The sequence below is a fragment of the Oryx dammah genome, unplaced genomic scaffold, assembly GCF_014754425.2.
Source record: "Oryx dammah isolate SB20612 unplaced genomic scaffold, SCBI_Odam_1.1 HiC_scaffold_3, whole genome shotgun sequence".
Classification (NCBI taxonomy): Eukaryota; Metazoa; Chordata; class Mammalia; order Artiodactyla; family Bovidae; genus Oryx; species Oryx dammah.
Genome location: NW_024070187.1, coordinates 25,799,464 through 25,825,149, shown reverse-complemented (window position 1 = coordinate 25,825,149; position 25,686 = coordinate 25,799,464). Strand labels below are relative to the sequence as shown.

Genomic DNA, 25,686 nt, shown 5'->3' with positions numbered 1-25,686 from the left:
TGTAGCCCACCAGGCTTCTCTGTCCTTGGGATTCTCCAGGCAAGAATACTGGAGTGGGTTGCCATTTCCTTCTCCAGGGGATCTTCCTGACCCAGGGAGCAGATTCTTTACCAACGGAGCCACCATGGAAGCCTGTCTTAAATCATTAGGAAATGTAAAATACAGAAATATGGATGTATGCACAAAAAATTCGGATGGTACAGATTCACTACTGAGATGTACTATCATAGTTTGAGGGAGTCCAAAAATAATACCCTCTGTTGGCAGCCCACACAGTATTCTTCCCTAGAGAATCCCATGGACTTAGAAGTCTGGCGAGCTACGGTCCGTGGGGTTGCAAAGAGTCGGACATGACTGAAGCAACTTAGCATAGCATCCCTACCCAAGTTCAGAATCATTGGCAATATAAGCAGATGAATTCTCTGGTGGAATTCAAAATAACTGCTTTAAAATTGATAAAGTCTAGAGTGAGGGACAGGGCTTATTTGCATAGTCACAAAGTAACAGCTAATACTTCAGGGCTGACTTAGATATGTTTACTAATAAGCTTGTTACTGGTGCAGCTGGACAGCCAAAGAGGGAGAAACAGCATTCTTGCCCCTTCTGCTAAAAGATCAGGAGCCCAGAAGGGGCTGAGCTATGCATACCTAGTTCTTCTCTTTCACCTTGTTAGTGAAATAAATCATTCCTCTCCTGGATAATGGAGGTGGCAGATGCCAAGTGAGGAGGCAGAAGTGTCATTGAAATAGAAATTCCTAGTAAGGAAGCTTGAGACAAGTGGAAAAGGGGTTACTGTGGCATTTTCTTTTCCAGTATGCTCTTTTAATGAGGTATAATTTAAGCAAACTAAAATGCACAGATTTTAAGCATACAGTTTGAGCTTTGACAAATGTACATACTTATGTAATCTCTATTCCCATCAAGATATCAACATTCTAACACTTTTTAAACGGATTCACGGTAAGAGTTTTTTAAGTAGTAGCCTCTTAATTCATTGAAAATGCTTAAGTCCAATTCAGTTCAGTCGCTCAGTCGTGTCTGACTCTGCAACCCCATGAATCGCAGCACGCCAGGCCTCCCTGTCCATCACCAACTCCCGGAGTTTACTCCAATTCATGTCCATTGAGTCGATGATGCCATCCAGCCATCTCATCCTCTGTTGTCCCATTCTCCTCCTGCCCCCAATCCCTCCCAGCATCAGACTCTTTTCCAATTTGTAAACTCTTCGCATGAAGTGGCCAAGGTATTGGAGTTTCAGCTTTAGCATCAGTCCTTCAATGAATACCCAGAACTGATCTCTTTCAGAATGGACTGGTTGGATCTCCTTGCAGTCCAGGGAACTCTCAAGAGTGTTCTCCAGCATCCCAGTTCAAAAGCATCAATTCTTCGGCACTCAGCTTTCTTCACAGTCCAACTCTCACATCCATACATGACCACTGGAAAAACCATAGCCTTGACTAGACGGACCTTTAATTGCTTAAAAGATACATTAAATTTGTAATAATTCTGTTGACAAGTTTGACTGTCTCTGGATGAAGAATTTAGTGAACTTTTCTGCAAGAAATCTCACATCATTACATATATAATTATGTCTATGGAGAGACTGAATGGTGTTTTTTAATTGAGTAGAAATCTTTTTAAAAATGTATGTAGTTTTTAGTTATATATTTTATATCCTTAAGTACTTAAATTGGCTTCATTAATATCTTTCTATATTAAAATATAACATCCTGATTTATATTTCTGATAATATGGAATGCATATTTAACAGGTAACATTTACTGAATACCTTCCCTTCCCTGTTGGTATCCTTTGGCTCATAAGTGGGTATTACAGAGGATGGTAACTAGACAGCTTTCTGCAAGTAAGGGATGCGTTCCTTTATGCACTGAGTAAATTTAACAAATATTGACTGGCTGCCTTTTTGTGCCAAGTAATAGGTATAGTGCAATGACTCTAGTTGACAAGGTGCCCCATACAATATAGTGCGGGAGCAGCTGTGAAGGCTGGATGCAGTAATAGAAAATGACCCTGGAGGGTTGAGAAAGAGAAGATTCAGACGAGCACGGATGGTCTCTGGGGTGGTGACAGTTAGGCTGAGACTTAATGAGAAGGGGATGTCACGCAGGGAGCACTGGGGATGGAATCAAGGAAAAGAAAGAAGTAAAACAGGTCCAGATGTCTATACACATAGTACTAAATAAGTCTTAACTTATTACTTGTTGACTAATAGTTTTGATGGATTATTATAATTTGACTAACAGGGTATCTTGTTTTCTCCTCAGTGTTGTGGTAAATGTTTGTTACTTTTAGTAATATCAACTTAGATATTATATCTTTTTCATACTTTATTTCAGAAAAATCAACCTACTTCCTAAGACTGAACAAGTATATCTGAGATATGATTCCCTATGACTTCTTTTTAGTTAACAGAAGACATACATATGAACATAGTTTTCTTTTCCTTTAGGGAAAAGAATCAATTTCTTAAGCTATTTGAGCTCTCTTAAGAAAATAAATATTAACAGTGGTTGTGAATGATATGCTGAAATTTTAAATAAAGTTTATTTAGGATTATTAGGTTAGCCACAAGTTGTATGAGGCATCACTGGAGCATGTTAGTATTATATAACATAAACTTTTAAGTTTACTTTTTCCTGGGTTAGCATGGAAAATAAATGACCACTTATTTTATAACTGTTGTTCTTTAGTCAGTTAGTAATGTCTGACTGTTTGCGACCCCATGGACTGCAGCATGCCAGGCTTCCCTGTCTTCCCTGAGTTTGCTCAGAGTCATGTCCATTGAATCGATGATGCCATCTAACTATCTCATCATCTGCTGCCCCCTTCTCCTTCTGCCCTCAATCTTTTCCAGCATCAGGGTCCTTTCCAGTGAGACTGCTGTTCACATCTGATGGCCAAAGTATTGGAGCTTCAGTGTCAGCATCAGTCCTTCCAATGAGTATTCAAGGTTGATTTCTTTTAGCATTGACTGGTGTGATTTCCCTGTAGTCCAAGGGACTCTCAAGAGCACAGTTTGAAAATATCAATTCTTAGGCACTCAACCTTCACGGTCCAACTCTCACATCCATACATGACTACTGGAAAAACCATAGCTTTGACTATATGGACCTTTGTTGGTAAGGTGATAGCTCTGCTTTTAATATTCTGTCTAGGTTTGTTATAGCTTTTCTTCCACGAAGCAAAGGTCTTTTAATTTCATGGCTACAGTCACCTTTTCCAGTGATTTTGGAGCCCAAGAAAATAAAGTCTGTCATTTTTTCCATTTTTTTCCCATCTGTTTGCTATGAAGTATGAAGTGATGGGACCAGATGCCATGATCTTCATTTTTTTAATGTTGAATTTTAAGCCAGCTTCTTCACTCTGCTCCTTCACCTTCATCAAGAGGCTCTTTAGTTCTTCTTAGCTTTCTGCCATACGGTGGTATCATCTGCATGTCTGAGGTTGTTTATATTTCTCCCAGCAATCTTGATTCCAGCTTGTGCTTCATGCAACCCAGCATTTCGCATGATGTGCTGTGCATATAAGTTAAATAAGCAGGTTTGAAAATATACACCCTTGATGTTCTCCTTTTTCAAATTTGAACCAGTCCATTGTTCCATGTCCACTTCTAACTGTTGCTTCTTGACCAGCATACAGATTTCTCAGGAGGCAGGTAAGGTAATCTAGTATTCCTGTCTCTTTAAGAATTTTCCCCAGTTTGCTGTGATCCATACAGACAAAGGCTTTCTTGTAGTTAATGAAGCAGAAGTAGATGTTTTTCTGAAATTTCTCTACTTTTTTCTATGATCCAACAGATGTTGGCAATTTGATCTCTAGTTCCTCTGTCTTTTCTAAATCCAGCTTATACATCTGGAAGTTCTCCATTCATGTACTATTGAAGCTTAGCTTGGAGAATTTTGAGCATGACTTTCTGGCATGTGAATTGAGTGCAGTTGTGTATTAGTTTGCACATTCTTTGGCATTGCCCTTCCTTGGGATTGGAATGAAAACTGACCTTTTTCAGTTCTGTGGCCACTGCTGAGTTTTCCAAATTTGCTGACATATTGAGTGCAGCACTTTAACAGCATCATCTTTTAGGATTTGAAATAGCTCAGCTGGAATTCCATCACCTCCACTAGCTTTGTTCATAGTGATGCTTTCTAAGGCCCACTTGACTTCACATTCCAGGATGTCTGACTATAGGTGAGTGACCACACCATTGTGGTTGTCCAGGTCATCAGGACCTTTTTTGTATAGTTCTTCTGTGTATTCTTGCCACCTCTTCTTAATATCTTCTGCTTCTGTTAGGTCCATACCATTTCTGTCCTTTATTGTGCCCATCTTTGCTTGAAATGTTCCCTTGGTGTCTCTAATTTTCTTGAAGAGATCTCTAGTCTTTCCCATTCTGTTGTTTTCCTCTATTTCTTTGCACTGATCACTGAGGAAGACTTTCTTATCTCTCCTTGCTGTTCTTTGGAACTCTGCATTCAGATGCTTATATCTTTCCTTTTCTCCTTTGCCTTTCATGTGTCTTCTTTTCTCAGCTATTTGTAAGGCCTCCTCAGACAACCATTTTGCCTTTTTGCATTTCTTTTTCTTAGGGATGGTTTTGATCACCACCTCCTAGTGCAAGGAACCTTCGTCCATAGTTCTTCAGGCACTCTGTCTGTCAAATCTAATCCCTTGAATATATTTGTGACTTCCACTGGATAATCATGAGGAATTTGATTAGGTCATACTTGTGTGGCCTAGTGGTTTCCCTTCTTTCTTCTGTTTAAGTCTGAATTTTGCAGTAAGTCCATTAAAGTTTATACGTTATTTGAGGCAGGGTGCTCAGGGCTGGTGCACTGGGATGACCCTGAGGGATGGGATGGGGAGGGAGATGGGAGGGAGGGTCAGGATGGGGAACACTTGTACACACATGGCTGCTTCATGTGAATGTATGGCAAAACCACCACAATATTGTAAAGTAGTTAGCCTCCAATTAAAATAAAAAAGAAATAAAGAAAAAAAAAGTTTATACCTTATTTGAAGTAAGAAAATGCCTGAGTTCATGATCTGAGCCACAGTCAGCTCCTGGTCTTGTTTTTGCTGACTGTATAGAGTTTCTCCATCTTCAGCTGGGAAGAATATAATCAGTCTGATTTTGGTATTGACCATTTGATGATGTCCATGTGTAGAGTACACCATGGAAGAGTGTGTTTGCTATGACCAGTACATTCTTTTGGCAAAACTGTTAGCCTTTGCCCCTCTTCATTTTGTACTCCAAGGTTAAATTTCCCAGTTACTCCAGGTATCTCTTGACTTCCTGCTTTTGCATTCCAGTCCCCTGTGATAAGGCTTCTCTTGTGAGTCAGACGGTAAAGAATCTGCCTGCAATGCAAGAGACCTGAGTTTGATCACTGGGTCAGGAAGATCCCCTGGAGAAGGGAATGGCAATCCACTCCAGTATTTTAGCCTAGAAAATCCCATGGACTGAGAAGCCTGGCGGGCTGCAGTCCATAGGGTCACAAAGAGTCAGACACAACTAAGTGACTGACACCCCTGTGAAGAAAAGAACCTTTTTTTGGTGTTGGTTCTAGAAGGTCTTGTAGGTCTTAATAGAACTGTTCAGCTTCAGCTTCTTCAGCATTAGTGGTTGGGGTTTAGACTTGGATTCCTGTGATATTGAGTGGTTTGCCTTGTAAACGAACCAAGATCATAAGCTGACAATGTACAAAATTCTGTTAAAATTTATACCTTACTTTGAAGTACAAAAATACCTGAAATTCAAATACTAGAGCAGCAGTCTCAGGGGTCTTTGGTATCTTATTAGGGTGTCTGTGACGTCAAAACTGTTTGCATAGTATCAAGACATTTTTTTTCTCTCTTTTACCGTGTTGACATTTGCATTCACAGTGTTCTAAAAGTAATTGGAGTTGAAAACCGCTGGTGCTTCAGTGTGTGCTAATCAGTAGTAGCAGCAAACTGCAATAATTAGTAGTTATTATATTCTTTATTATCATATACTTGAGGTTGAAAAGAATGCCAATTTCACTTAAGAATGTCCATGATGTGGGCTTCCCTGGTGGTCCAGTAATTAAAACTTTGCCTTCCAATGTATCAAGTATGGGTTCAGTTCCTGATCTGGGAGCTAAGATCCCCCATGGCTCAGGGTCAAAAAAAAAAATAAAGAAGAAAACAAAACAGAAGCAGTGTTGTAACAAATTCAGTGTAGATTTTTAGCATGTTCCACATCAAAAAGAAAAAAGACCATGTTTTTAAAACTTTCAACCTTTTCATACACATTTTGAAAGTATACTGTGATAAAATGGGAAGTACACATAAAACACTTGTGTTGTATTGTAAACTCTAATAGTTATCTCTAAGTGAAGCAGTTGTGCACTCTGTGAGTTGTGAGCTGACTGAGATACTTTTTTTCCCATGGAATAGCTTTTTTTTTTGTTTTAAGAACTGAGAGATAAACTGGCTTTTCATATTTGGCAGATATTTTCTCACAAATGAATAAGGTTAATTTGTCACCGAAGAAAAAAATTGACAGTGTCTGTTCCCAGTGATAAAATTAAGAGTTTTTAAGAGAAAATTGGAACTTTGGAAAACTTGTATCACTTTCAGCTTGATAGCTTCCTAATACCTAGTCTTTAAAAAAGATTAGTGACAATATTAACAAATATGATATCCTGAAATAGTACAATGAAATGTGTCGATATTTGGAAGATATACATGTCTCCATGACTTAATTTTTTTAAATGATCAATTCATCAATGATAAATATATTGTATATATAAAAGCTTCAAAGTGCAAAAGAGCAATGGATTTTCACGTAACTTGGCGGTGCTCATTTGTATTGTTTCAGATTTCCCATGGCAACTAATGTTTAAAAAAATACTGCTCATTAAGTTTTGGTATGGTATCTAATAATGCCCACCATTATCTGAAGCCTATATGCAGGTTAGGAAGCAACAGTTAGAACTGGACATGGAACAACAGACTGGTTCCAAATAGGAAAAGGAGTATGTCAAGGCTGTATATTGTCACCCTGCTTATTTAACTTCTATGCAGAGTACATCATGAGAAATGCTAGCTTGGAAGAAGCACAAGGTGGAATCAAGATTGCCGGGAGAAATATCAGTAACCTCAGATATGCAGATGACACTACCCTTATGACAAAGTGAAGAGGAACTAAAACGAGCCTCTTGATGAAAGTGAAAGAGAAGAGTGGAAATGTTGGCTTAAAGCTCAAATACAGAAAACATTCAGAAAACAAAGATCATGGCATTTGGTCCCATCACTTCATGGGAAATGGATGGGGAAACAGTGGAAACAGTGTCAGACTTTATTATTTGGGGCTCCAAAATCACTGCGATGGTGACTGCAGCCATGAAATTAAAAGATGCTTACTCCTTGGAAGGAAAGTTATGACCAACCTAGATAGCATATTCAAAAACAGAGACATTACTTTGCCAACAAAGGCCTGTCTAGTCAAGGCTATGGTTTTTCCAGTGGTCATGTATGGATGTGAGAATTGGACTGTGAAGAAAGCTGAGTGCCAAAGAATTGATGCTTTCGAACTGTGGTGTTGGAGAAAACTCTTGAGAGTCCCTTGGACTGCAAGGAGATCCAACCAGTCCATCCTAAAGGAGATCAGTCCTGGGTGTTCATTGGAAAGACTGATGCTAAAGCTGAAACTGCAATACTTTGGCCACTTCCTGCGAAGAGATGACTCATTGGAAAGGACCCTGATGCTGGGAGGGATTGGGGGCAGGAAGAGAAGGGGCTGACAGAGGATGAGACGGCTGGATGGCATCACCAACTCAATGCACATGAGTTTGGGTGAACTCCAGGAGTTGGTGATAGACAGGGAGGCCTGGCGTGCTGCGATTCATGGGGTGACAAAGAGTCGGACACAACTGAGCTACTGAACTGAATTGATTATCTGAAGAGGCAGTAAAAATATTCTCCTGTTTCTCAACTGTGTATATGTGTGAGGCTGAGTTTTTTTCATCTACTCAATCAAAACAACAAATTATAAAAGATTGAGTACAGAAGCAGACGTGAGAATCCAGTTTTCTTCAATAGGGCAGACATTATAGAGACTTGTGAAAATGTAGAGCAATGCTGCTCTTCAGTAAGTTTTCTCAGTTTTGAGGTATTTTTCATTAAAAATATAATTATGTTAATAGTTCTATATTAGTTTTAAATGAATTACTAAAGTCAGTCTTTAAAATTCTCATTTTTAATTTTTAGTATGTTAAATATCAATATAAATTTTAAAAGAGCTTTTTCATACATGATGCTATACACAGAAAATCCTAAAGACACCACCAGAAACTCTCACACCTTATCAATGAATTTGGTAAAGTTGCAGAATACAAAATTATTATACAGAAATTTGTTGTGTTTCTGTACACTAACAATGAACTTATCAGAAAGAGAAGTTATGATGATAATCCCATTTACTATTGCATCAAAAAGAATAAAATACGTAGGAATAAACCAACTTGAGGAGTAAAAGACCTGTACTTGGAAAACTATGAGACATTGATGAAGGAAATTGAGATTTTACAAGCAGGTGAAGATACACAATATTCTTGGATTGAAAGAATTACTATTGTTAAAATGACCATACTACCCAAGGTAATCTACAGATGCAATCCTTGTCAAAATACCAATGGCATTTTTCACAGAACTAAGACAAATAATTTAATAATTTGTGTGGACTCACAAAAGACCCTGAAAAGCCAAAACTATCCTGAGAAAGAAGACCAGAGCTGAAGGAATTACACACCTTTACTTCAGACTATACTACAAAGCTGCGGTCATCAAAACAGCATGGTGTTGGCACAGGCAGCACCATAGATAAAGGAAAGAGAATAGAAAGCCCAGAAATAAACTGACACATTTATGGTCCATTAGTATACAACAAAGGAAGTGAGACCATGCAGTGGAGAAAAGATGGTGTCTTCAATAAGTAGTGCTGGGAAAACTGGATTGCTACATGGAAAAGAATGAAGTTAGCACATTTTCTAATACCATATGCAAAGCTAGACTCCAAATGGATTAGAAATTATAAAATTCCTAGAGGAAAATATAGACAGAACACTTTTTGATATAAATTGTAGCAATAGTTTTTTGGATCAGTCTCCTAAAGCAAAGGAAATAAATAAAAGCAAAAATAAATGGGACCTAGGTAAACTTGAAAGCATTTGTGCATCAAAGGAAAGCATCAGCAAAACGAAAAGCCTACTGAATGGGAGAAAATATTTACTAATACTATGACCAATGAGGGGTTAATATTCCTAAATATATAAGTAGCTCATACAGCTGAAAATCAGAAAAAAAAAACAAACAACCCGATTAGAAAATGGACAAAAGACCTGAACAGATATTTTCCAAAGACATGCAGATGACTATTAGGCATATTAAAAAATGTTCAACATCATTAATCAAAAGTAAAATATGTCGGAACCACAATGAGCTGTTACCTAACACCTGACAGAATGGCTGTCATTAAAAAGACCACAAGGAACACGTGTTGGTGAGGGTGTGAAGAAAAGGGAATCCTTGTATACTGTTAGTAGGAATGTGAATTGGTGCAACCACTGGAAAACACCATGGAGATTTCTCTAAAAATAGAGCTACCATATGAGCCTGTAAGTCCACTCCTGGGTGTACATACCTAAACACTAATTCAAAATGATACATTCATCCCAGTGTTCATAGCAGCCCCTCTCCCCTTCCTTCTCCACACTGGTTACCACTACTTTGTTCTCTGTATCAGTGAGGCTGTTTCTTTTTCGCTGTATTTATTAGTTTGCTGAATTTTTTAGATTCTACATATAAATGATATCACACTTTGTCTCAGTATTCCAGTATAAAAAAGAAGGAAATTCTGCCATTTGCAACAAGATGGGTAGACCTAGAGAGTATTAAGCTAAGTGAAATAAGTCAGACAAATACTGTATGATATCATTTATATGTGAAATTTAAAAAATACAACAAACCAGTAAATACAGCAAAAAAGAAACAGATTCACTGATACGTAGAATAAAGCATGGGCAATAAAAGGGTAAAGGATTAAGTAGTACCAACTATGATGTAGAGAATAAGCTACAAGGGTATATTGTACAATATAGGGAATATAGCAAGTATTTAATAGTAACTATAAATGGATTATAACCTTAAAAAATTGTGAATCACTGTATTCTACACCTGTTATTTATATAACATTGTACATCAAATATACTTTAATAAAAATTTAATAACTCCTTGGCATCCTAAATAATTTTTAATGTGTAAAAAAATTTTAACAATCTATGGTCTGGAGAAATCCATATTTAATTTAGGAGAAGAGCAGTGTTTTAAAGGGCTTCCCAGGCGGCTCAGTGGTAAAGAACCTGCCTGTCAATGCAGTAGATGTGGCTTCAGTCTTTGGGTCGGGAAGATCCCCTGGAGGAGGAAATGGCAATCCACTCCAGTATTCTTGCGTGGGAAATCCCGTGTACAGAGGAGTCTGGAGGGCTACAACAGTGCATGGGGTCTCAAAAAGTCAGGCTTGACTTAGTGACTGAGCACGCAAACTGCTGTAAAATCCAAAATGTACACATTTTGACAATGCAGTACTTTGAAGTGTTTAAGTGGCAGTTTTAAGAAGCTTTATATTATTGAGCATCTCTGTAGACAGGGGCTTCTGTTCATGGACTTCTCCAGGCAAGGATACTGGAGTGGGTAGCCATTCCCTTCCTTCCCCAGGGGATCCTCCCTATCCTTGGGTCTCCCGCATTGCAGGTAGATTATTTTCCACCTGAGCCATCAGGGAAGCCCATAGTAATAAATAGACTTTATTATTTTAAGTCAAATTTTTTTGAAACTTTTCTAAAGCTTCACTTTCATTTTATATATTTGAAATGCAACAGAGGAAGCCAAAAAGATGTAATCCATTATTACTTGCAAAGCTTATGTAAGTTTTTGTGGACTTTTCGTTTTTTTCAGTTAACCATAGCTGGTTCGTGAACAGTAAATAAGGCATAAGAATGCTGAAAAGATGTTCTGTGACTATGGAATATTCTTGGTATCATACAGATAGGGTAACTATTTTATATGAGTTAAATGTATAAAATTTTATTAAAAAATGAGTAATTGTATAGTCCATTGCCATTTTGGAATGTATATGAAAATTAATTCACCATAATGGGAGCCTTTTGCTTCTTTGTATTGTTTATCGTGTAGCATGATGGTTAGTGAGGTTCCTGATTTCTTTTTTTCTCTAAGCAGATAATCTCAGTGATACCTTGAAGAAGCTGAAGATAACAGCTGCTGACAGAACTGATGATAGTTTAGAAGGATGCTTGGATTGTCTACTTCAAGCTTTGATGCAAAATAGTAAGTTGATTTTTTTTAGGTGGCGGGGGGCGGTGCCCTGGTGACTCAGACTGTAGAGTCTGCCTGCAGTGCAGGAGACCTGGGTTTGATCCCTGGGTTGGGAAGATCCCCTGGAGATGGAAATGGCACCCCACTCCACTATTCTTGCCTGAAAATCCCATGGATGGAGGAGCCTGGCAGGCTACAGTCCATGGGATCGAAAAGAGTCAGACATGATTGAGTGACTTCACTTTACACTTTAGTAAGTTTTTTTTATGTTTACTCAAATGCCAAACAAACAAAAAAAAAATCAAGTCAGCAGTCTTTCAGAAATTCATATATAGTTTAGGAAATAACTTGCATTCACATTGTTTGAATTCTTTTGAATCCTATGTTTGAATACTGATGTTGTTTTCCTTGTTCCACACTCCTACCTACCTCCCCACCCCCAGGATACTGAAAGCCAAGTTGATAGGCAGAAGAAAGGAGAAATTGATTGGTAGTGATGACATTAATACCAATCCCAGAGAGAGGCAGTTCTTAACAGACATGCACCAAGAGTTGTTTTTCTTCTTAACACCTACATTTGTGCTTTAAAAAAAAGACTATGTTAACATGTGGAGAGGAGAAGCAGAGAGGAAGCTTATGAAAAAAGGTAGAAACAGAGAGGGTGCTTAAAACCCTTAAAATTTTTTTTATGATAGCTTTTTAATCATTTTACTTTAAAATAATGTATGCATAGATTTAATTGGAAAGAGTCATCCAAAAATCCCTTAAAATCGAGGTAACTCTTGATCTTTGGTGGTGTGGTAAATAATGCTAGAGATAAAAATTACACAGTTTTTCACTGACTAATTCATTGTATTGTTGCATTTGAGCCATCATACTTCTAGTCATTAATTTCTGTATTATCACAGTGAATACATAGATACAGAATAATTTTCATTTGTTCTCTTAATTCTGCTTGGCTGTACTTTGGTTTATGCTTTACTTGTTTTTAATTATGCCTTTATTTTACCCTGAGAGTAATTATGTAGCTGACAATTCAGGAGGGAAGTTATATACTGTATTGTTAAAGTTAAATTTGAAGCACTCTGAGATGTATGCTTTTTTTTTTCTTTAGTAAACTGTGATAAGAAAATCAAAATAATTGATTGCAATGGTCTTCATGAAAAAAGTGCATTTTAAAGCTGGCTTTTAAAATTCTATTTCAGTAGTTGTTTGCTTTTGAGATTATAGTTTTGTCAAGCTGTTTGATCTTAGAGATATCACAGAAGGGGTTTAAAACAAGGTGTTCAATGAGACCATCTGGATAAAGGGCACAATGGTAATGCACAGGAACAATAAAAAGGGACTTCCCTGGTGGTCCAGTGGTTGTCTTTGCTTCCAGTGCAGGCAGTTTGGGTTCCATTCTGGTTTGGGAGCTAAGATCCCACATGACAAAGGGCCAAAAAACAAAACACAAGCAATGTTGTAACACATTCAATAAAAACTTTAAAAATAGTCCAAATCAAAAAAAATTTTTTAAAAGAGAAAAGAGAATGTGTAAGGCTTTGTTCACCATTGTAGTAGATATATGTGGCTATTTAAATTTAATAGTTAAATTTAAGAAAAGATTAAGTTTTTTTACTCTTAACTTTTCAGTAACCCTGTTTGGTTGGTGACTTCCTTACTGGGGATCATAGATGTAAACTATTTACACAGTGACGAAAGATTCTTATGGGTAGCGCTGGTCCTAAAGATGAGAGAAAACCACAGGATGACCTGATTTTTACGCATGCCTATATAGGTCGATTTACATAATATGTAATTAGTCTACATAAATTGAGTATCTCAAGTTCATTTTTTTTTTGAAGCCTTGCTTTTTTATAACTTCTTTTGTTTTAAATGGCCCAGTTTTTCCTTTATGTTAGAAATATGCAGTATTTCCCAAATGGACCATTCATTCAGAACCTGAAGGGTGGGGATTCCATGTCCTGGATTAGACACTGAGGGGCGCTCAGTGCTCTCCTGGAAAGACTGAAACCCAGAGAAAGTTGATGAAGAGAGGTGAAAAAAGGAAGCAAAATTTTATAGTGTTTTAAAGAACAGATTCAGGAAATACTGACGTGTGTATGGTGTTGGGTTAAATTTCAGACCCATTGCAGAGTTATTTGTTAGCCCCATTTATTGAAAATGGTCTTGAAATTGTATTTCATAAAATGTTAAGGACAGATAGTTCCACAATGGTAATGAAAACAACAAACTGCCAATTTAATCATTAACTCTTCAGGAAGGGAACAAAAAAAAGGGATATGTCTTCTGAAGAATCTGTAACAAAATGCATAATTGTCTTCACATCTGAGACTGTTGACACAAAATAATTTGATATAGGAAGAGGTAGTTCCTGCAAATGTCCTGTCTTTAACTTCCGAATGATGTATTACTGATTGAGTGTCCACTTTGTACTACTCAGCACTAGACTTCAGACTTAATCTGTTGTCTGATCTTTCCAATAGACCCATGCATGATGAGGTATTATATACATCAGCATTTAAAAGGTAGGAAAACAGTCCCTGTAAGTTTACTTGCCTTGTTCTGGCAGAATCCAGAGTTTGAATTGTAACTCTTGGTTTACAAAATTTAAAAAACTACATTCTGAGTAAAGTGCAGCTTTTTTCTGAGTTTATAGAATGTGAAAGTGTTTTCAGAAGCTAGATTTTAATATGGTTTTAAATTTTTGCTTTTTTTAAAAAAGTGATTTCAAATTATTAGTACAGAGGGAGGAGATTTATAAACCCATGAGCTGTATATTTTTAGATATTTATTGACGTGTTTTATAAAATTAACATCTAGCTTTTAAGCAAGAAAAATTTTTTAAATATCAGTGAGATGTTTATTTTATACAGTTGTTCTTACTTCTCTGAATAAAGTGCTTGATCCATTGCTACTTCTGTGCTCTTAAAGGTAAAATTATAAAGCATGTAACTGAGAATCTATTCTGGCTTTTTTACCCAGAGAAGTTCTAGTTTCATAATTCTTCCTTTAGTGTCAGGTATTCTTACTAAAAATGTCAGTGTTTGCATTAGTATTGCACCTGATCAAGAAAGAATGATTTCTCTATCTGTACAAGATGGTAATGTGGGTAATAGAAATCTAAAAGTTTTATTTTATTATTTACTAACCTGTCATTAAAAAGCAGAGAGATTACTTTGCCAACAAAGGTCCGTCTAGTCAAGGCTATGGTTTTTCCTGTGGTCATGTATGGATGTGAGAGTTGGACTGTGAAGAAAGCTGAATGCTGAAGAATTGATGCTTTGGAACTGTGGTGTTGGAGAAGACTCTTGAGAGTCCCTTGGACTGCAAGGAGATCCAAGCAGTCCATCCTAAAGGAGACCAGTCCTGCATGTTCATTGGAAGGACTGATGCTGAAGCTGAAACTCCAATACTTTGGCCACCTCATGCGAAGAGTTGACTCAGTGGAAAAGACCCTGATGATGGGAGGGATTGGGGGTGGGAGGAGAAGGGGACAACAAAGGATGAGATGGCTGTATGGCACCATGGACTCGATGCACATGAGTTTGGGTGAACTCTGGGAGTTGGTGATGGACAGGGAGGCCTGGCGTGCTGCAATTCATGGGGTCGCAAAGAGTTGGACACGACTGAGCGACTGAACTGAACTGAACTGAACCAAACCGAACCTGTCATTGGAAGAGACATTTCTGAAAGGAAAGAAATCATGCTTTTAAGTTTTTACATTGTGGGAATTTACAAATGATTAGAATCTGAAATTAGAATTTTCACTTTGCATGACTTGAGTGTTTTTTTGAATTTGGATGGGCATTAAATCTAGTATATGTAAGGATCTTAAGAGACAAAAGTTGAAAATTTGAGTATTTGCTAGATGTTATGGAAAACATTTTGTTTAAGCAAGTATTTTGTGTACATCTGAAATCTGAATTAATATAGAAGCATTCAGTCACTCATTTATTACTAAATACTTCAGATCTCAAATGTTTTTAGTAAATATATAAAGGCTACCAGTAAAGAAATCAGCCTGGTTTATTCTGGTCTGTCTTGGTTAAGGGAATAGTTAGAAGATTGTCCATAAATGCTTGTTGAGTTGTATTGGTACTTTATTTCATGCTTATTTGAAAATGTAAAACAGGCCACATTTTTGTCCCTAAACATTCCACCTTGTAGGACAACCTACTAGCATAAATTAAAGGCCTCAAAATGAGCAAAATTAGCAGTCATTCATAATAAAAATTCTGTTCTGTTGTAAGAGAATGGGGACCATGTTCTTGTTGGTTGGGAGAACCAGAGAACAATGTCAGCATGATCACCTACACAGTTTTTACATCTTTTTTCTAACAGTTTAGACTGTTTTCCTCTGTCTTATTGCCTCATATACCTTTGTGTTTTAACTTGAGTTAATTGCCTGATGGCAGTTATTATCTATAGAAAACCTTATGAAAGAACATCAGTTTACTTGTTTTTAAAGAAGGAAATATTTAGTATCTAGTTCCATATTCATAACTTCATAATATTCGTCTCCCTATTGAATTCTTGGGTTATTTCTTAGCCTTGTTCTTTGTTTTATTCATTATGTTGATTTTTGGTTCCCTATTAGGCTGTAATCCTAAGCATATCAAATAATGTATGGAAGCTGTTCAAGTAGATCATAAATCTTCTCTAACAGTAAGAATTTTCTGTTGTCATTTACTTTTAGTCTGCTTTATGCCTTTAATTTTTTGAACAGACTCATTATCATGTATCAAAATTATTTCCTAAGTTACAGACTTTGAAATTTATTATCAACTGTTTTTCAATAGCCTTATTAAATCTGCAGTTACTGATCATGAAAGATTGCTGCTGTTTTAATAGAAATGAAAGCTTATTTTACTTAATTCTTTCATAGTAATATCTAGATATCACTTTTTTACTCTAAGGTATCAAATATACCACAGAGTGGTATGTCTTTTTTGCAAGGTGAATTATGTTGGTCTTCTCCTTTACATACTTTTGTATTATGTGGCTCTTTTAATTATTATGTCCATCATTTATGAGGGCTTATGGCTGGTGCTAATCATAAAGTACCAAGGGTTCAGTTTTTATTAAATAAAGAAAGAAAGTGAAGTTGCTCAGTCATGTCCGACTCTTTGCGACCCCATGGCCTGTAGCCTACCAGGGTCCTCTGTCCATGGAATTCTCCAGGCAAGAATACTGGAGTGGGTTGCCATTTCCTTCTCCAGGGGATCTTCAACCCAAGCATTGAACCCTGGGTCTCCCGCATTGAGGGCAGACGCTTTACGATTTGAGCCACCAGGAAAGCCCTTATTAAAGGTAGTATTTGAAGAGTAGAAGAGACTGAACTAGAGACTGTGGTCAACTAAAAAGACACTGAGAGTTCTTGATGAATTAAGATCTCCTGGATCTTCCCTGTAGCATAGACAGTAAAGAATCTGCTTGCAATGCAGGAGACCCAGGTTTGATTCCTGGGTCGGAAAGATCCTCTGGGGAAGGGAATGGCAGTCCACTCCAGTATTCTTGCCTGGAGAATCCCATGAACAGAGGAGCCTGGTGGGCTACAGTCTGTGGGATCGCAAAGAGTTGGACACGACTGAGCGACTAACACTACAGTATTGCTACTACTAGTGGTTGTTGTCGCTAAGTTGTGTCCAGCTGTTTGTGATCCCATGAACTTGCAGCACACCAGGCTTCTCTGTCCACTTCACCATCTCCTGGAGCTTGCTCAAATTCATGTCTGTTGAGTCAGTCATGCTATCCAACCATCTCGTCCTCTGTCGTCCCCTTCTCCTCCTGCCTTCAGTCTTTCCCAGCATCAGGATCTCTTCTAATGTGTCAGCTCTTCGCATCAGGTAGCCAGAGTATTGGAGCATCAACATCAGTCTTTCCAGTGAATACTCAGGATTGATTTCCTTTAGCATTGACTGGTTTGATCTCCTTGCAGTCCAAGGGGCTTTCAAGAGTCTTCTCCGACACCACAGTTCAAAAGCATTGATTCTTCAGTGCTCAGCCTTCTTTATGATCCAATTCTCACATCTATACTTGACTATTAGAAAAACCATAGCTTTGACTAGATGGACCTTTGTTGGCAAAGTAATGTCTCTGCTTTTCAATGCATTGACTAGGTTTCTCTTAGCTTTTCTTCCAAGGAGCAAGCATCTTTGAATTTCATGGCTGCAGTCACCATCTGCAGTGATTTTGGAGGCAAACAAGATAGTCTGTTACTGTTTCCATTGTGTTTCTCCATCTATTAGCATGAATTGATGGGACTGGATGCCTTGATCTTAGCTTTTTGAATGTTGAGTTTTAAGCCAGCTTTTTCATTCTCCTCTTTCACCTTCATCAAGAGGCTCTTTAGTTCCTCTTACCTTTCTGCCATAAGGGTGGTGTCATCTGTATATCTGAGGTTATTGATATTTCTCCTGGCAATCTTGATTCCAGCTTGTGCTTCATCCAGTCTGGCATTTCACGTGATATACTCTGCATATAAGTTAAAGAAGTAGGATGACAATATGAAGCCTTCATATACTCCTTTCCCAGTTTTGAACCAGTCCATTGTTCTAACTGTTGCTTCTGGACCTGCATACAGATTTCTCAGGATGCAGGCAAGGTGATCTGATATTCGCATAGTAGTGGTGGCCATCTAAATCTGAATTTTCCTACACAGTCTAAAAAGATTCTGTATAAAATCAACAAAATAGGTTGGATAAAATAAAGTATTCATAACCTGTGTTGGAGAAAACGAAGAACTTCAAATTACTAGGAGAGAGAGAAATAAACACCTATATCTGGCCTACTCAGTGTCAGATCCCATTTTAGAGTTCATGCAGACTGCAGAGACCACATGGAAAAGACAAGAGGGGTTGAATCAGGAGCCCTAGGGGTGATAGTCTGCAATAAAAATTGTTTTTAGAAAAATCTTACCTTGGTGGGAAAATCCTAAGATTTGGACTTAGATTCACTCAGAGCATTGGCTATTCGGAAATCAAAAGGAGACTTTGTCTCCTAGGGTACACAAGACCCTAGGCAGCAGATCAGGAGAGTGCCTCTTCGGAGGATGAAATTGTTCTCCCTTGTAGGCTTGGTGATGAAGGGAAAGGGGGACACAAGATGGGGACATTTAAGTGTCCTGTAGAAGTAAGAGAATCATGCTGTTAGAAGACACACTAAGAGTTCTCTTTGGTTTAATTTCAGAAGAAGGAGCTTTCGAACTAAAAACCCTGAGAATCGATCCTAAATCTTTTCCTTACTGTATACAACTTTTATTGCTAGTTAGAAACTACACACTGAAGAGCCTGGCACGCTACAGCCCCTGGGGTCACGGAGAGTCAGACTTGACTGAGCAAGCAACACTTTCACTTTTCACACACTGAATGGGAAATTGCAGGTTATGTATGTACATAGGTACTACAAGGAAAAAGAAGAAAATAAGAATCGAAACATTTTAGCTATTAATTTTGTTTCTCCTAAACCAACCACGAATCAGTTAGCAGTAACAGAACACCATGACCCGTATTAAATATCCTTAAGCCTTTATAGATATGAAAAGGCAAAAGAATATATGAATAAGAAATTCAGAAACTTGGAGCCAGAGTGGATAAATACTAGGAAGATGTGAAGTAAAAGTTGACTAGAAGATGAAGAAAAAGAATCATTTTAAAAATTAAGAGTAAATTACAGGGTACCAAGGAGGACTGAAAATTTAATGAAGCACATTGAGGAAAATGGGTCAAATGAAGACAAAAGATCAGAGAGAAAAGGACTAATATAAAAGGTAGGCAAAAAGATCTAACATACCTGCAATTGGAATCCTTAAGGAGAAAAACAAAACTTTGAAATAGAACTCATATTTGAGTATGAACTTTTCTGAAGTAGAATACCAGAATATATATGTTGAAAGTGCCTACCATGTGCTTGTGAAAATTGATCTTGAGGAAGTTTAGCAAAACTTTGATACTTCAAAGGTAAAAATAAATACAAAAAAGAAATCCTCCAGGCCTCCATGCTAAAAGATTAGGTTATCTAAAAAGAAAAGAAAATTAGATTGGCATCAGACTCTTCAACAACAATATGCAGAACAATTCAATATTAGAGCAGTATTTTCAGAAAACTCAAGGAATAAGAATTTGACATTGAGCCAAAGTGCTCAGTAAGTATCAAGACAATAGAAAAATTCTCCTAACCATGGAAGAACACAGGGAATACTATACTCATTAGCCTTCCAGAGGAATCTTCTAAACTTGTGCTATTCAATACAGTATCCACTCTCTGTCATAGCTGTTGAGCATTTGAAATGAGGCTAGTCTGAGCTACTGGTCCTGTAAGTATAAAATGCATACTGTTTTTTAAAGACTTAGTAGTTCCCCAAAATCAAATGTCTCATTAAAAGTTTTAAAATTAGTGATTACATATTGAATCTCAGTTCTTAAATTTTATAAAATATTTATAAATATTTTATTTTTGCTGGAGCTTTGTAAACCATCATTTCTTGAATTATGATTTAAGAGTTAAGGTTTAAGAGTTGGGCCAACCAGTATGGTATGATGGCAATGCAATTTAGAGACAAAATCATTATCATTGTCGTCAATAAAATGCAATTGGGTTTTTCAGTGGAGGAGAGGACATTTTTAAAAGAGGCCATTTAAAATAATGACCCTTAAGTTCATTATCCTAAGGGCAGAGTCTAAGGAAGTGATAACATATAGGTATATGTTAGTCAGAAGCAGGAAGTAGTGATTATATTCAAATATATTCATATTCAGGAGCTCATAGAAACAGGGTCACAGAAAGACTTGAATCTGATTGAAATAACGAGAAAGATCATCTTGAAATCTTTCCCAGGCCACGAGATTAGTAACAGAAGATAATAGCATGATACTGGGTGCTGTTTGCTTTCTGTTATGTTTTTAATCATTGTACTTCATAAGGGGCAAAGAAAGCTCCATTATGTATAATCTCAAGAAGGAGATAAGCCTCTATTAGTATTTATAGTTTGTGGTTAAAGCATTGACACAGGATTTGGGTTTTCTTACACTAGCTAATTAACAAATGATACCATTTTTGCTTCTTAGGTTTGCTACATATGAAAAAACTTCTTACGTTCTTAACAGTAAAATACATAAGACAAATGTGATTTGAAATGATGCTGTGTGCCAAATATATACTGAAAAAGATTTACCATCCTCAGTAAAATACTAACATTTTGTATTCTAAAAGCATAATTATAGTTTTTATTCAAGTTTTCCCTTTTTTATGTCTCATTACAATTATATAATTTGGTTCATGTGCTTTCTCTATATATCTTATTTAAAGTACTTTTCCTGATCTTGGGAAAAATAAAGCCTGCGATGACTTGGAGCAGGGCTTGGGTTCCCAGCCAGAGATTGAGACTGAGTTGTGGTGGTGAAAGCGCCAGATCCTGGCCACTAGACTAGTAGTCAGTGATGAGGGCCCTGCCCCTTCAGCTCTGCAGAAAAGAATTTCCACAAAGGTGGAAAGTAGTGAAGCAAATAGAGCGTTTATTAAGAGGAAAAAGACTACAGTTTGTACGGATAGACACACGGGCAGACTCAGAGGGACAGTCCCTGAGTTGCACCCTCGTGGCAGTTTAAATCACTTACATGAGGCATTTCTTCCAGTTTTCCTTTGGCCAGTCATTTTGATTTGCCTGGTTCATGGTCCAGGCAAATATTTGGTATATCTCAGGATCCTTCCATGTGTGCATGCACGTCTCTTAGCCAAGATGGATCCTACTGCAGAGGCATATGGATAGCCTGGCATTAGTTAACATCACTCCTCTTTGACCTCCAAGGAGCTTCTCTGGGCATGTGTGATCAGGAAGGTCTCCGGACTTTGGCAATGAGGGATATGTGGTCTGGGCAGGGCCCAGCCTTCTCCCTTAATTGTTCTGCTAGTCTCCATTTTCATCTTGGAGTTTTGGTCAATAGGGAATGAATTTCCAACTGCTTTACCCTGGGGGAGGGCCATCTGCCTCCTGCTTCATTCCTATGTATTTGACATTTTTTGGTTGTTTTTACAAATAAATTTCTCTCATTATAGCTTCCAGGTGGTTTTGTTGGAGATCAGTTTGAAAGCTATTAATATATTGATTTTTATATCTTTATTTGTATTCAACTACCTCTGGTACTCACATGTTAGTTAAAATGATTTTTTAGCTAGATCTCTTGGGTTTTGCAGCCAGAACATACAACAAAGTGTTATTTTTGTTTCCGCTTTCCCTTGTCACTATAGCTGACTTACTGGAATTGGATTGGCTTGAATTGCCAGCAAAGTAGTAAATAACAATGGTATGAGTAGTATCTTATTTTAGTTTCTGATATTAATGGCAGCCCTTATAATACTTCACCATTCAATATAATGACTTAATATATATTTTTATGTTAAGAAGATAGTCTTTATTAAAGAATGATTTTCTTTAAAAAGTCAAGAGTGGGTGCCTTTAAACCATAAGTCCTTAGCCTAATCAGTTAGTATTAAGAATAGTAAATATTTTTATTTTTATTATTTTAAAGTTTGTTTATAATGAAATTATTTGTTGAGAGCACTAATACTAGAGGAAGTTTTTCTTTTTTTCTTTCTTTTTTTAAACTTTTTATTTTATATTGTAGTATAGTCAACAATATTGTGGTTGTTTCCGGTGGACAGCAAAGAGACTCAGCCATACATATACATGTATCTGTTCTTTCCCAACCTCCCCTCTCATTCATGACAGTGAACAGAGTTGGTCACTGTTGGTTATCTGTTTTAACATAGCAGTGTGTACATGTTGATTTCAAACTCCCTAACTATCCCTCCCCCCCCACCATAAATTTGTTCTCTTAGTCTAGGAGTCTGTATCTGTTTTATCTCATTTGTATTGAGATGACCATATGGTTTTTATTCTTCAATTCGTTGATTTCGTGCATCACACTTAATTGTGGATATTGAAAAATGCTTGCATTCCTACGATAAATCCCACTTGATTGTGTGTGTATAATCCTTTTAATGTATTGTTAGATATGGATTGTATTTTATTGTGGATTTTTGTGTCTCTGTTCATCAGTGATTCTGGCCTGTAATTTTCTTTTTTGTGGTATCTTTGTCTGGTTTTGGTATCAGGGTGATGGTGGCCTCATAGAATGAGGCAATTTTTTGGAGCAATTTCAGAAGGATAGATGTTAGCTCTGCTCTAGATTTTTGATAGAATTCATCTCTGAAGCTATCAGGTTCTGGACTTTTGTTTGTTGGGAGGTGTTTAATCACGGTTTCAATTTCAGTGCTTCTAATTGGTCTGTTCATAATTTCTTTTTCTTCCTGTTTCAGTCTTGGGAGACTGTACTTTTCTAATAATTTCTCCGTTTCTTCCAGGTTGTGCATTTTATTAACATACAGTTGCTTGTTGTAGTGTCTCATGATCCTTTGTATTTTCGTGGTGTCAGTTTTAACTTCTCCTTCATTTCTAATTTTATTGATTTGAGTCATCTCCATTTTTTTCTTGACAAGCATGGCTAAAGGCTTATCAATTTTGTTTGTCTTTTTAAAGAACCAGCTTTTAGTTTCATTAATCTTTGCTATTGTTTTCTTTTTCTTTACTTCATTTATTTCTGTCCTGATCTGTATGATTTCTTTTCTTCTACTAACCTTAGGTTGTGTTTGTCCTTCTTTCTCTAGTTGGTTCAGGTGTAAGTTAGGTTGTTTGAGATTTTTTTTCTTGTTTTCTGAGGTATGATTGTGTTGCTATAAGGTTCCTTCTTAGAACTGTTTTTGCTGCATCCCATAGGTTTTTGGATTGTTCTGCTTTCATTTTCTTTTGTCTCCAAGTATTTTTGATTTCTTCGGTGATCTATTGGTTGTTTAGTAGCAAATTGTTTAGCCTCCACATGTTTGTGATTTTTTTTTTTAGTTTTTTTCCCTTATAGTGTATTTGTAATCTCATAGCATTGTGATCAGAAAAGATGCTTCATATGATTTCTTTTTCTTTTTTTTTTTTTTGGTAAAAGTCTGTATTGAATTTGTTACAATGTTGCTTTTGTTTTTACTTTTTGGTTCTTGGCCCTGAGGCATGTGGGATGGAGGAGCCTGGTAGGCTGCAGTCCATGGGCTCCAGAAGAGTTGGACATGACTGAGCAACTTCACTTTCTCTTTTCACTTATGCATTGGAGAAGGAAATGGCAACCCATTCCAGTGTTCTTGCCTGGAGAATCCCAGGGACGGGGGAGCCTGGTGGGCTGCCTTGTATGGGGTCGCACAGAGTCAGACATGACTGAAGCGACTTAGCTCCCTCACCAGGGATCAAATCTTCACCCTCTCCATGGAAGGCAAAGTCTTAACACTGGATTGCCAGGGAAGTCCCAATATGATTTCCGCTTTCTTAAATTTATCAGGGCTTGCCTTGTGAACCAGCATGTGGTCAATCCTGGACAACGTTCCGTCTGTAGAGAAAATTTTTCTTAATGAAAAGTACAGTGTAGTTTTACAGTCTCCAAGTCATTGTCATTTAGTAGATTAGTGAGGTTCAGTATAATTTATATCTTTCTTTGTATATTCAGGGACAGACACGTACTTAATGAGAATTAGTACCTAAAGAGTAAATAAAATTAATATTAATTATTATATATTTTAGACTCCATGGTTATTAAATAGTCCAATAAACAATATAGGAAATTTCTCAATTTAGTAATTTATAACCCTGTAAGTTTCAAAATTACAGTCAGTAGAGCATTAATTTTGCTACCAAATAATTGTTTGGCTACAATTATAAGGTCATAGTATATCAGCCTTTGAATTATGTCCGTAGCTGTAAGTTGAGATATTCATTTTTTTAAACTTATATATATTACTCAATCCTGAAAATGTGAACATGATTGCTTATTAGTCTTCTACCTTTATTTTAATAGTTTTATATAGATATATAGTTCTGCATGTAGTTTTATATAACAACTTACGTAGATTCCTCTTAGACCTTTACAATATGTGAATTTTGGTATCTCAAGATTTAATGAATTATGGATATAAATTATTTTATAAATTAAGAAAATATTTTAATCCTTGACATTAAAGATAATTTTTAAAGTTTCTAACATTTAGGTTAGAGGGAAAGAAAGAAAACAAGCCAGAAAAATAGGCAACTGTAGTAAATTCTTCTCCTTTTGGAGGTTTGATTTTATATGAATCTAAATCCATATGAATCTATAGTTTATCTATTATGTTAAAACTGGAAGAGATGCCATACCATGGGAATATATTTACACCAAGTAAACAAACAAAAGCAAAGTTATTTCACCTTTCATTGTTACTCATTTATTTACTGCATTTTCCATTTTTTGAGTTAAGAATGTATGTGAATATTAATGATCATCTGCAAAGATTGTTGAAATAGGAAAATTTTAACATTAAAGACAAAATAGAGAGTAAACGATTAACCCATTGCTTGAAATATTCAAAGTAAGGAAGGAATAGCCAGAAAGGGGGAAAAGATTCCAAATTAAGAAACACTTTTTAGAAGCACATTGAAAAAGAGTTGAAGAGATGTATGCTAAATCAGAGCTAAATCTCTTTAAATGGAAGTGGTCATGTATGGATGTGAAAGTTGGACTGTGAAGAAAGCTGAGTGCTGAAGAATTGATTCTTTTGAACTGTGGTGTTGGAGAAAACTCTTGAGAGTCCAGTGGACTGCAAGGAGATCCAACGAGTCCATTCTAAAGGAGATCAGCCCTGGGTGTTCTTTGGAAGGAATGATGCTAAAGCTGAAACTCCAGTACTTTGGCCACCTCAGGTGAAGAGTTGACTCATTAGAAAAGAGTCTGATTGGAGAGATTGGGGGCAGGAGGAAAAGGGGACGACAGAGGATGAGATGGCTGGATGGCATCACCAACTCAATGGATGTGAGTTTGAGTGAACTCCAGGAGATGGTGATGGACAGGGAGGCCTGGCGTGCTACGATTCATGAGGTCGGCAAAGAGTCAGACACAACTGAGCAACTGAACTGAACTAAAGCTACTATATTGGGCTTCCCAGGTGGCGCTAGTGGTAAAGAACTCACCTGCCAATGCAGGAGACATAAACGATGTGGGTTCAACCCCTGGGTTGGGAAGATCCCCTGGAGAACAGCATGGCAACCCACTCCAGTATTCTTGCCTGGAGAATTACATGGATGGAGGAGCCTGGTGGGTGACAGTCCATGGGATTGCAGAGTCAAGACACGACTGAAGCTACTGAGCACACATGCACAGACTACTGTATTATCTTCTATTTGCTGTAAAATAAGATCTTGAAGAATACTGAGGTCAGTAACATTATATGCCGTATTATTAA

General features: G+C 37.0%; 1 protein-coding gene across 5 annotated transcripts in view; it reads left to right on the top strand.

Moving 5' to 3' along the window:
• RAP1GDS1 (Rap1 GTPase-GDP dissociation stimulator 1) overlaps positions 1–25,686 on the top strand; it is a 164,797-nt gene that overhangs the window by 38,685 nt on the left and 100,426 nt on the right. For 3 of the 5 annotated variants that reach the window (XM_040237814.1, XM_040237818.1, XM_040237817.1), the window contains exon 2: positions 11,275–11,385. In XM_040237814.1, coding sequence (XP_040093748.1) covers positions 11,275–11,385 — 111 coding nt within the window. The remainder of the gene's footprint in view (positions 1–11,274; positions 11,386–25,686) is intronic. The other 2 variants (XM_040237819.1, XM_040237815.1) reach the window with 1 other exon arrangement.